Source organism: Schistocerca americana, chromosome 6 (genome assembly GCF_021461395.2).
Source record: "Schistocerca americana isolate TAMUIC-IGC-003095 chromosome 6, iqSchAmer2.1, whole genome shotgun sequence".
NCBI classification, from domain to species: domain Eukaryota; kingdom Metazoa; phylum Arthropoda; class Insecta; order Orthoptera; family Acrididae; genus Schistocerca; species Schistocerca americana.
Window position 1 is genome coordinate 487,801,050 of NC_060124.1, and position 13,292 is coordinate 487,814,341.

At 37.1% G+C, this 13,292-nt stretch overlaps 1 protein-coding gene across 1 annotated transcript in view; it reads left to right on the forward strand.

Moving 5' to 3' along the window:
* The window catches only part of LOC124620240 (MAP/microtubule affinity-regulating kinase 3-like), a 256,035-nt gene that overhangs the window by 163,124 nt on the left and 79,619 nt on the right, over positions 1-13,292 (forward strand). The window contains exon 3 of the mRNA XM_047146908.1: positions 7,271-7,494. Within this exon, the coding sequence (XP_047002864.1) occupies positions 7,271-7,494 (224 nt within the window). The remainder of the gene's footprint in view (positions 1-7,270; positions 7,495-13,292) is intronic.

The window sequence follows — 13,292 nt, forward strand, 5'->3', positions numbered from 1 at the left end:
CGGTGTATTAAGTGAAATTGAGTTATTGTTACAAAAAATATGTTGTTCTGACAAGAATAACGAAGAATATTGTACCTATTTTCAATGTCGGGCGGTACTGTACCCTTTAAATGTACATGCGCATGTAAGTAAGTATGTGCGTGCGTTCCACATCATCTCCTAAACCACTGGACCAATTTCAGCCAAATTTGTTGCTCATATTACTTAATGTCAGGAAACAGTCGCTGTGGGGACAAGAATCACTTACCTATTAGAAGGGAGTGAGTGAGAAAGAAGTGTTTCCCACAACGCGCGAATTCCCAGACTTAGTTGATACGTTACTTGAGACTGAGAGCACTTAGTTACTTGCAACAATACTTCAAAATTCCCAAAACTTTTTCTCTCTGACGACCCCCCACGATACGACGAGAGCGAAAAAGTTTGTCGCTTGCTACATTTTAGCTGTTCATGCAGCAAAACTGCCGCATCAGGCCGACATTTTAATTTATCCCTTCTTTACTATTAAATACATCCGCGATATATTTTGTAGACAGTATTCACATATATCATTGAACGTACATGCAATATTGTATCATTATACGAAATATAACTCGGAAGATACTACATCTTAAACACCGAGGTGCGTGGAACTCTGCCAAATCATGCATGACGTTCAAAGTTATTATTTCTTCGCTACTAACTCTACTCGCAATACATTTTGCGGACAGTGGGTAAGGAGGAGATGGACAGAGATGGGCAGGAGGAAATGAATAGAGAGTAGCAAGAACAGATGGACAGAGAAGGGTGAGAAGGAGATGGACAGGAAAAGGAGGGAGGAGTGATGGAATGCTAGATGAGCAGATAGAGGGCACAGGAGGAAATGGACTTCGCGGAAGGGGGGGGGGGGGGGCAGATGGACAGAAGGGAAGGAGCAGATCGACTGAGGGGGAGGAGCAGATGGGCGGAGAGAGTGGGGAGCAACAGATAGCTAGCGAGAGGAGGAATAGTAGCAGATGGACAGAGAGGGGAAGAGGCAAACATGGATAAAGAATGGGGAATGGGGGATGGAGGAGGTGGACAGGGAGAGGGAGGAGAAGGAGATGGACAGCGAGGTAGGTGGAAAAGAGGGAGAGAGACGAGGAGATGGACTAAGAGCAGTTGATAGACTAAGAGAACTGTAATAAATACATACCTGGACAATTCCGGATACTCAGCTAGTAAAGACATATACTTGATTTTGAATTTCTGTTCACGTACTTGCTTTTCTTTTAGAAGGGTGCTTCCACGCATATCGACCATGCTGTAATTGGAGTTACTCCTATCAATTTCGTGGTGTTAACCTTTTATTCCGTACTTTTCTTTGGAACACCAAATGATCTTTTTTGTATTTGTAATTATTCAAGGATGTCTGGAAAAACAGTGAAAAAATAATACATTCTTAATTTGGAAAAAAAAATTATTTACACTTTGCATTTATGCAAAATTATGTGGAACTTACTACATGTGCTCATAAACGTCACTCTGCACTTATGGAAAAGTGTGTGAAATTGACATTATTAATAAACCTTTTCATCGCTTAAAACAGAGTTTTATACACCAGATGAACAATAGTTAAGACTGAATTAATGTTACTATCGAAAATTACATAGATGTATAGATGTGTAATAACTGTTCAAATAGTTTTTCTAGTTCTGGTCCCTTGGAATTTCCCTTACGAGGCTAATCACAACGTTTCCGCATGATCAGTATCTGGTTCATTATCTGATCTGAATTTTAGATTATTTCCTTCCCCACTGTCAATTTTCGTTTGTGTACAAACTACATTTCTGCACACAGAACGAAAAGTCTGTATCCCCATTTATGTGGTTTATCTTTGACATAAATTTTCATGTGTTCGCATTGGTTACGTTGCACAAATTTGTTAACCAAGTGACACTCACTCTTTGCAACCGAAAGATATTTTTTATTCATGTGATCATTTATAGGACTAATTTTGTAGAATTTGACACGATCTCGACTCTCGAGGGCTGGACCCTTTGTATTGTCCTTGAAATGAAAAATTGTCGTCAAAATCTCAAAATACCTCTGAGACACTGTCTGTTTTACCAGCTCGGCACCAGTAACATCATTCCAGTGTTCACAAACAGCAGTAGGAGGAGCCAGATTACTAATAACAGTTAGGACTGTAAATATGTAAGGATCATGAGCATTACAGTTATAGGTTTTGTTTGGTTTCTTCTGTGCACTGTAAAGATTAGTTTCATCTATAATTTTTACCATTAATTCGTCAATTTAAAAAATATTGAAAAACTGATACGGCGTAGATAACGCATTGAGTGGCCCAATGCGGTGTTTCCTTTGAATCTAATAAGGTCATTTACAAATAAACACTTTGTTTTTACAAAGTGATTCGATTTTTCTGTACCTTTGGGTGTTTTTCAGAAGTTTGTAGTAGTCGTATATCAGAAAGAAGTTCATTATATCATCCCCCCCCCCCAAAAAAAATATTTGAATTATGTATAGTCCATATAGTAATATCAGGCTCTTCAGAACTAAACCCCCAAAATCACAATTGTTACCATTTTTCATTGTCTTGGCATACTTTGCATTAAACTATCACAGACATCATTGTCACTGTCATTGAGAATTTCATCAATCCATGCACAGTTACTTGTTTCACATAGATCAGCTCTATGGTAATTACTTTTAAGTAATAAAATCGAATACAGGTTTTTAATCACCTTTCTAAGGCTTTCATATTTCTCAATAGCATCACTATTTAAACACAAATTATATAAAAAGATCTATTTTCATTCATATTATTAAGCAGCCGACTGTCACTGCCATAGCTGGTAAATGAATTAGTATGATCATCTATACATGTCTCCTTGCTAGTATTTAAATAAAGAGTTCATTTGCTGTGATACAGTCATTAACATCCCTTAATCTTTTAACAGTGTCCTTGGGTACCTACACAGCAGCATTGTCACTACTAATAACAGGGGTTCCGGACTGCAGCGCCAGAACCGCTAGACCTTCTTGTTTAAACAACCAAAATACTTTTCGTCTTCATTACTATACTCAGTATCACTTATTTACAATTGATTATATTAATTGACATCAGTATTACCACAAACATCATCAATATCACTACTCATATTACCAACATCACCATTTCGTATTTCATTACTGTTTAACTATCCTGTTTCACTTAAGTTGCAGCCAGTTAATACAGTATTCACTTTTTTCGTATCTGCTTCTTTCAATAGTTCCTGAATTTCAAAACCATCGCAAAAACCACTTACTTCAGCGTTTGACAAATGACAAGTCTGTATTCTGTTATAGAATTCCGATAAATTAATTTCTTCTGTATCCTCTTTTCCAATTTCTGTGTGCTGACTTTCGTTATTTGCATATTTTGCTTTACTTGGTGATCATACTTCTTTCTCAAGAGATACAGTGTTAACAGGACAGTACACATCTTTAAGATTTAAGATAGCTACTGATCGCTTCACTAGAGTGTTTTTCTTCTGTGTCCGTATTAGTGTAATTTCTGGTCCGTTTGTTACTTACTTCATAAGCACCTAACATGTGGACTGACAATGGGACACTAGCTAGTTTTTGTTTCCTGAATTAATACCCCATCCTGCTTCATAGTGTAGTAGTTATCATCTCTTTTAGCCCGAAACATAACACATCGTATACAAAATCGTATGAAGTTCATTCAGTTAAATAGCTGATATAATGTTCACCTATACAAGAATCGATGGTAAACGTGGTATCGGTTATTTCTATAAAAAATGGTTATGTTAGAGGAGGATGTCTCATTACAACCTTCCAGTTATTTCTCTACATAGTCACCGCTCAGGCTTAGACGTCTGTCGTTGCGTCATACCAACTTACAAGTACCCATGTCACAGAAGGCAGCCGCCATTGCTTTCCACCAATTCTCTGTACTGGTCTATAGCTCGTTGTCTGTGCCAAAATGTTGTCTTCCTAGCCGGCAGTTCATGTGAGGAGAGATGATACTCAGAGCAAGCCAATTAAAGGCTGTATTGTGGGAGATCAAACATTCACATAGAAATCGCTGCAGGAGCTTCTTCAATGCCCCTGCAGAGTGCCGCCGAGCATTATCATGAAGAAGGAAATGCTTGGCAGTTATGTTGTATTATGTTATGTGGGCTGCGTAATATCATGCGAAAGCTCTCACCAGGCCCTTGTATTTGGCGGGAGACACTGTTTCCTATATATCTTTACGTGCTGAGAAGAGCGACGTGACGCGGTCGACATATACATTAGAGGCACTGGCCAAAACGTATGAGCAACGCATCATCAGATTTTAACTGTTGTTTCCATTTCGCGCCCAATCGGAGCTTACTTTCCGAAGACCTCTCGTAATTCATCTACATATTTCCAAAATTAGCCTTTCATGTTGTTTGGCTCATAGACCAGGTCCCACAATACCTCAGCTGGTAACTTTCTTTTTGAGGCATCTATTTGGGTGAGTTCATCTAAAGGTTTGCTCAAATCAGCTAACTTTTAAGTTGATTTTTGCAAAACTGTTTCATGCTGATATGCTCTTCCCTGCAATTTGGTCCATTGAGAAATTTACTTTTTATTTTAGCTTGTTTAGTCTCTGACCAAAATCTATCTACAAATCCTTCCTCGAAATTTGCATAGTCTGAGTCTTCATTAGTATACCGATTAGATCAACTTAACGCTTCAACTTCTAGAATTTTCTTAACAAACTTAATTTTCATGATGTCAGTCATATTAAACACAAAATTATCTCTGCAATGCTGCAGAAAATCTACAGAATGTGAACTACATTCACCTAAATGTTTTTCACTGGAATGTTGCAAAACATGGTAACAACATTGTTAACAAGATTCCCGTTAACTACATCATTGGGCAATACTTCAACTTTTGTGCACAGAACTGGAACACTACTTTCTAGGGTGCTGGTTTTGTTGTTACTTAATATTACATTCTCTGGAAATTTATTGTATGCTGTCCTGTTTGACAAAATTACTTTCAAAAAGTACCAGTTTAGCAACAACATTAGTTTCCAAAGTTGAAATTTGACTTTTTACCTTGTTGCATTCTTTCGAAAGTAGTTTTGTTTCTTTTCCCTCTATCTTCAGTGTTTTCATCTTTGATATTTTTTACTTCAGTTTTAAATTTAAGTTCAATTTCTTTCATCTTGGACTCAACATTCTATACTCAACCATCTAATTCACTAATTGTTCCATTGAAATCGTTTAGTTGAGCTGTATTATTACTGATACAATCAAAGAACGCTCCTATTGAATGATCGAATTCTATGAACTGGTCCTTACTTTCGTGTTTAAATCTTTTGAACAGAGTATTACGATTTCAAGTTTCTCATTAACATTTTCAAACTGAACTTTATTATCTTTAAGTTGATCTTATTGTTTTAATAGTTTACCAGTGTCTTTTTCCTGTTCTACTAATTCATCAATAAAGCTTTCTTGTTCTTGTTTCATAACACTACTTGAGTCTCCCACGTCTATATTCCTGTTCAATTACTGTCATTGTCAACGATGTCACTGTCAACGATTATGCAATGAAACACTTAACCATTGAAAGAAAGGAAAAAAATAAAGAAAATATTTCTTTTAAGTACTTGACTTGGTTGTTGGACGTCGACGGTGTTAATTGTTCACCATAAATTTTATTTTTAATCCTTTTCTTCATGTTGATTACGAACTGCTTTTGCAGTTATTGTTACTGGTTTTTAGCTGTGGTTCAAACTTGTCTGACTGGTCATATAAATTACGTACTTAAAATTTTCACAGCATATACACTTTTTAATCTGCAGCAAGAAAAATAATCCAACATAGTATTTACATTTTACTTTCAGAAGATCCTGGACGAGCCCCCATATTTTAACCATAACCACCGTCTTATAACCCAAAGTCGATTCAGCAATTTTCAGTAATTCTCAAGTAAGTTTAAATTTGGGTGGCTGGCCACAATTTCACAGCACTTGGCTTGCTGAGATAGTGACGCACTGCAGAGAAAGGTAGCAATGGTAGAATTTAAATAAACATTTTTCATAGTACTCATTTGTTACAGTACTTCGTTGTTGTCGAAAGTTATAGGACTGTAATCCAATCCATGCTAGATTCTGAAATGCACCTTCATATACTTGTCTAAGGGGTGCTCGGCTTCATTTTCATAAACGATATGAGCACTGGTTGAGTTTCAGTTGTCGAACAGATATACTTTTAGTTATTTCATTTCACAATACACTTAAATTCAACCTCCATGATAACTAAAGACGTACATTACTCGTACTCCATAATAGACTGAACAAGAACAAAGATTTACCTATAACAACCTGTAGCGAAGACAATAATAATACATATCAATCTATGCAAAATTGTCTTTGGAAAGGTGATTACAAAAACAAAGCTGAAGTAGTTGTTTATCATTGCCTGTCTTTTTGAGAAGTCAATAATAATCATAGTAACTACAGAAAGTGTTTTTATATGTTGACGTTTATACGTTTTAGTATAGCTGTTTGGTAGTGAGTTTCTGGGTTTTGAGTCTTTAACTTGGGAATCAGTGACTTCATATTACTGAAGATCGTCTAGTGCATTTTATCTCACTATAACCAGTTTTATTACAATCTCCAGACACCTCTTCGGCTTGGAAGATCACTGACTTTAATAGAATTGTCTTTAGTGATGAGTACAGTTTTCTTTAGTCCCGAGGACCTGTGAAGACGTGTGTGGAGACGCCCCAGACAACGGTGGGATAACAATGTGACTGCGTTTGGAGCATTATGGACAGTACCCTGCAACCAGCTCGGGATTTTGACGAAAGGGGCAGAATTCGACACGATTTTCCTGAGGAGGACATCCAATAAGTCTATTAATCAACTCGAAACCCAAAAACTACTTACGTAAGGGCCAGAGGTGGGACAATGCGTTTACGACTGGCTCAATCTTTGAAGGTCTTTCTCTTAAATAAACCACAGAGTTTTTCTGAAATTTCAATAAGTTGTTGATCTGTACATGTACATTGAATCTGCTGTTACCCGTCTCATTCGGAAAATTCCTTCGTGACATATCTGCTTTTTTTAAAGAGTATATTAACTACCAGAAAAACAAACTGCTACCAACAGTCACCATCAAAAGAGTGACAATACCGAAAGGAATGGTTAAAATTTAGTGTCCATTATTCGCTCTATTAGCAGCTGCTACTACACAAGAGGCAGACAGTGAAGCAGTAGCGGTAAGGTGGTGGTGTGTGGCCTAATCAGGGGTGCGCGAGCAAGAACGAAGCCGCGAGCGCACGCACCATCGCGACCTGCCACGGCGAGCGTCCAGCGAGTACCTGCTGGACGAGGAGGGGGCGCGGTCGGTGTCTGTGACAGACATCCGCGCGCCCGCGGAGGACCTTTGGAGGGACCGCAGCACAGTCCTGGAACGACACGGCTTCGTCCCGGAGGAGGTCATCGGATCCGGCTCCTACGCTGTCGTCAAGGTGACCATCTACGTCATCCACATCTACGTCTATATTTACGCTCTGCGAGCTACACTATGTGATCAAAAGTATCCGGACACCCCAAAAACATACGTTTTTCATATTAGGTGCATTGTGCTGCCGCCTACTGCCAGGTACTCCGTATCTGCGACATCAGTAGCCATTTGACATAGTGAGAGAACAGAGTGGAGCGCTCCGCGAAATCACGTACTTCGAACGTGGTCAGGTGACTGGGTGTCACTTGTGTCATACGTTTGTACACGAGATTTCCACACTCATAAACATCCTTAGGTACACTGTTTCCAATGTGATAGTGAAGTGGAAACGTGAAGGGACACGTACAGCACAAAAGCGTACAGGATGACCTCGTCTGTCGACTGACAGAGATCGCCGACAGTTGAAGAGGGTCGTATTGTGTGATAGGCAGACATCTGTCCAAACCATCACACAGGAATTCCAAACTGCAACAGAATCCACTGCAAGTAGTTATAACAGTTATGCGGGAGGTGAAACTTGAATTTCATGGTCGAACGGAGTCGTGTGAAGTTAGCACCCCCTTTTATTAGAAATGTACATTTCTTTCATAGTTCTTTATAGATGTGCCATAGTTCTAGAGTTCTTTATGCAAAATTTGCATAGTTCTGCAGAATTTAACGAAATAAACAATAATACTCGAAAATATTTTCGTATCGGAAACATTCTTTGTCAATTTCCGCAAAATGTAAATAAGTACAAGAGTTCTGAGCACAGTTTTGAACAGAGCTCCAAGAGTTCTATCGAAAATCCAAGTAACATTTTTTTGTGCAGCTAATAGTTTACGAGATAATTGCAATTTAAGGAGAAAATCTTTTCACTGACTGTGAAGTTGGCACCCTTTTTTTCAGAAATGTATATTTTTTCAGAGTTCTTGATAGATATGCCATAGTTCTAGAGTTCTTTGTACAAAATTTGAATAGTTCTGTAGAATTTAGCGAAGAAAACAACAATACTCCAAAAAATTTTCGTATCGAAAACATTCTTTGTCCATTTTCGGAAATTAAACTCGTACAACGGTTCTGAGGACAGTTCTGAACAGAACCCCAAGAGCTCTATCGAAAATCCCAATAACATTTTTCTATGGCGATAAGAGTTTATGAGATAAATTGATTTAATGTGGGACACACTTTCTCTACAGAAAATATAAATATATTCGTACAACAGTTCTGATGACAGTTCTGGACATCACACGAAGAGTTCTATCGAACATCCTAGTAGCATTTTTTTTGCAGGTAATAGTTTAAGAGGTAATTGCAACTTAATTAAGAACTCCATAAGAGCTCCTACTGTGAAGCTGGCACCCTTTTTTTCAGAAATATATTTTTTTTCAGAGTTCTTGATAGATAAGCGATAGTTCTAGAGTTCTTTGTACAAAATTTGAATAGTTCTGTAGAATTTACCGAAGATAACAACAATACTCGTAAAAATTGCGGTGTCGAAACCGTTTTTTGCCGATTTTTGCAAAAAGTAAATTCGTACAACAGTTCTGAGGACAGTTCTGAACAGAACCCCAATAGTTCTATCGAATATCGTAATAACAGTTTTTTGTGCAGCTAACACGTTACGAGATAATTGCAATTTAAGGAGGAAACCTCTTCACTTACGGTGAATTTGGCACCCTTTTTTTTAGAAATATATATTTTTTTCAGAGTTCTTGATAGAAATGTCATAGTTCTTGAGTTCTTTGTACAAAATTTGAATAGTTCTGCAGAATTTAGCGAAGAAAACAACAATACCCGAAAAAAGTTTCGTATCGAAAACATTCTTTGTCAATTTTCGCAAAAAGTAAATTCGTGCAACAGTTCTGAACAGAACACCAAGAGCTTTATCGAAAATCCTAATAACATCTTTTTGTGGCGATCATAGTTTATATGGTAACTGCTTTGATGTTAGACCCACTGTCTCCACAGAAAAAAATAAATTCGTACAACAGTTGTGATGAACAGTTCTAGATAACACCCCAAGACTTCTATCGATAATCATAATAACATTTTTTGTAGTTATAATAGATTGTAAGATAACTGATTAATTGTGAGGCTCACTTACTCTACAAACAAATCATGTCCAGTCGTACGTTCTGATGACAGCTCTGGATAGCTTTGTAAGAGTTCTATCGAAAATACTAGTAACATATTCTGTGCAGGTAATTGTTTACGTAGTAACTGCATTTAATAAGGAATGCTTATGAGCATTTCCCGTGACGTTTGCACCCCTTTTACGAGAAATATACATTTTTTCATAGTTCTTGATGTGTATGCAATAGTTCTAGAATTCCCTGCTCGAAACACGAATATTTCTGCAGAATTTCGGGAAGAAAACAACAACTCGGCAAAATTTTGGTATAGTAAAAAATTATTTGTCAGTTTGGAAAAAATAAATTTGTATTACAGTTCTGTTGGCAGTTCTGGATAGCACCCGAAGAGTTGTATTGAAAACGATAAGAACATTTTTGTGGCGATAATAGTTTATACGATAATTATTTTAATCTGATACTCGCTTTCTGTACGAAGACAAAATTCGTAGAGTACTTCTGATGACAGTTCTGAATAGCACCCACAGAGTTCTACCAAAAACTATAATAACATTTTTTGTGACGATGACATTATATGAGATAATTAATGTGGGACTCACTTTTGTCATGTAAAATTAATAAATTCGTACATAAGGCCTGATGGCATTTCTTAATAGGACCCTAAAAGTTCTACCGAAAACTGTAATAACATTTTTTGTGGGGATAACAGTTAATGAGATAATATCATTTACGAGAGACCCACTTGGTCTACATTATAATAAACTGGCACAACCCTTTTGCTGACAGTTCTGGATAGCACCTAAAGAGTTCTTTTAAAAACCCTCATAACATTTTTATGGTGCCAATAGATTATGAAATAGATAGTGTGTACACTCTGCAATGGGTGTGCGCCGATGTGAAACTTACTGGCAGATAAAATCTGTGTGCCGGGCCGGGTCTCTAACACCAGGCTGTGACGAAGGAATATCGTCACAATATTCTTAATTCCAGGAGTGCTACTTCTGCAATTTTCGTAGGACAACTTCTGCGTAATTGGGGACGCAGGAGATGAGGTACTACTGGAAGCACAGCTATGAGGACGGATCGTAAATTCTCACTTTTATTTTGGAATTATGTGAGACATAAACAATGTTACAATGTGCAATGCAGTACACAAGAAGCTCTTTTATCCGGACTAGGTGGGACCGGAAGTAATCCGGATAACCGAAAATCCGGATATATATTCTAATAATTACAAAATATTTAAATGTTCAGCATTGTACAAATTCCGGTACACCTTCTTAAGACTGACTGTAGTAACTGTAGGTGGAAGCGTGGGATGTGCACGCTTAGATGATTCAAAGAGAGACGGCTCGTCTGTGCAAAACAAACAGATGGCTGAGAGAGCAGATACATTCACACACGCCACTAACCAGATGGTGGCACACATGTCGAGAAGCGCACCAGAGGCACAATGAGCTGTGGTGGAGCGTTGCTGGCGTGGTTACTATGCGACTTACTTGATGGGCACCAATACACCGTTATATTAATGTACAGTACTTGAGAAACAATGTCATTCACACACTCTGAGCTCCTTAATCACTCAGTACTAGACTAAATCACCGGCCTATTGATAAGCAGTCTATGTACCTCACCGACTACATATCTTCGTGTTATAAGAAAAAAAGAGAAAAATACCAAGGGACACAAAATATGAATCCGGATAAACCGGAAATCCGGATTAGTGAGGACCAAATAAACGAGGTTCTTGTTCACAAATTTCGAACTCCTTATTAACGTTAATACTGTATCCCCTCAACATAATAACATCTCTATCAGTCATGTACTGAATTAGGATTTAAACATACTACTTAGTTCATTTGTACAATATATTCATTCAAATATACTTCCATTTCTATACATTGTAAAGACTTTTGACTCTCGCTGTAGTGTAACTCATCAAACTTCCACACTTCCTTCCTAACTAGAACAAATGTTTACAACAATATTAATGATTGCAATTTCAAATTTATTCGTTACACACAGCACATGTTTTTATGTATCCTTGCGTCTGGTGCTGTTACCATCTAACTTTCATCCATGAGGGTCTTGGGCATATTTTTAGCTGTTATTGGGTCCTGGATGTCATGAGAGCTCAAAACAATTACTGTTTTACGTAATAAAATTCTTTTGGTTCTTCCTGATTTTAAAAATACAAACTTCATGTACAGTAGACTACACAGTCATTCTCGTGCTTAAATGTCATTTCGTTTAATTTGGGCGCCGCAGTTTACGTAGAACCTCGTTTATGTAATATCTTTGAAGAACCTGTCGACTGTCGTATGTGCAGGAAAAATGTTTACATGGCATAAAATGAAAATCAGAGTGCGGTTCAGCAGTTGTAATATGTTTTAATGATGGAGTAAAAATCATTGAAATGGCTCTGAGCATTATGGGACTTAACTTCTGAGGTCATAAGTCCCGTAGAACTTAGGACTACTTAAACCTAACTAACCTAAGGACATCACACTCATTCAATGCCCAAGGCAGGATTCGAACCTGCGGCCGGAGCAGTCGCGCGGTTCCAGCCACTCCGGCCTTCCTGATGGAGTAAAGATTAAAAACAATGAGCAGAACAGGCATCAAAACTAGAAACAACATGAAAATTGTACTGGTATGGGCGCACAGGCAACATGTCACATAAACCGAAAAAGCTGCTGAAAGCATGAAAAAAGGAGGCCAGAATAAGAAAGAAAAGAAGTAAAACTAAAGAAAATGAAAAGATCACGAAAGGTACCAACAAGATTATGGAGCAGGAATGGTTTGCAATGTCGTCATTGAGAAGAAAATGACATACAAATCTTTAGTTTCAATTTTCTGTAATCAACGTGTTTGCTTACAGAGATACTGTTACCGGTATCTCATCCACTATTAAAGCTACATAAACAAGTCTACGGGTGAATAATAATATAGTGCTTGCCTATACACTGAACCACATTATTTAACAATGGATTAAATATTTTAAACTGCAGTATGTCATGTTATGTTCTTAAATTATTAGGAGAAAAAATTGATTCTTAAAATACGTTTTAATTTAATTAATCAAAACATGAAACTGGTAAATATTACTGGTTTGATGTTTCAACAAGGTAATAATTCAAAGAATAAAATTGGTTTTTATCTATTATTTTGGAATAGCGTTTAAGTACATTGAACCTAAAATAACAATTATGTGTAATTCAGTATGCAAGAAAAACATCAATATTCACTGCACAATGTATTCCACAGATTTACAATTTTTTTCACCTAGAGCTCACAATATACCAATTCTTTGATATCATTCCTGAATCTATTGACAGTCTTGCATTATTAATTTCAAAGTACCAGTAAAAACTACAGGCCGTGATGTACAGGTCCCGTTAACAGCTCTTCTTCAGGATAAACTAAAACTCAGAAGGAAATACATATGTAGGGAATTCAGTAATAAATAAGCATCGAATTTATGAGGTGTGAAGCAACTAAGAAAAATAAGTACAAAAATATATACGTGAAATTTAGGGTATAAATGCTCTTATTCTAGTAACTAGAATAGAGGGCTGTGGTTCCAGAAACAAAGATACTAAGAATTAACATAAGAGCTGTATTTGTAATATTTAGATATCAACTTTTAGCAATTGCTTACCTTATACAGCAAAGTTCCTATGTAAAAACTACTTTTTTCGTCTCGTCGGTCTTGTAGATGCCATTTGAA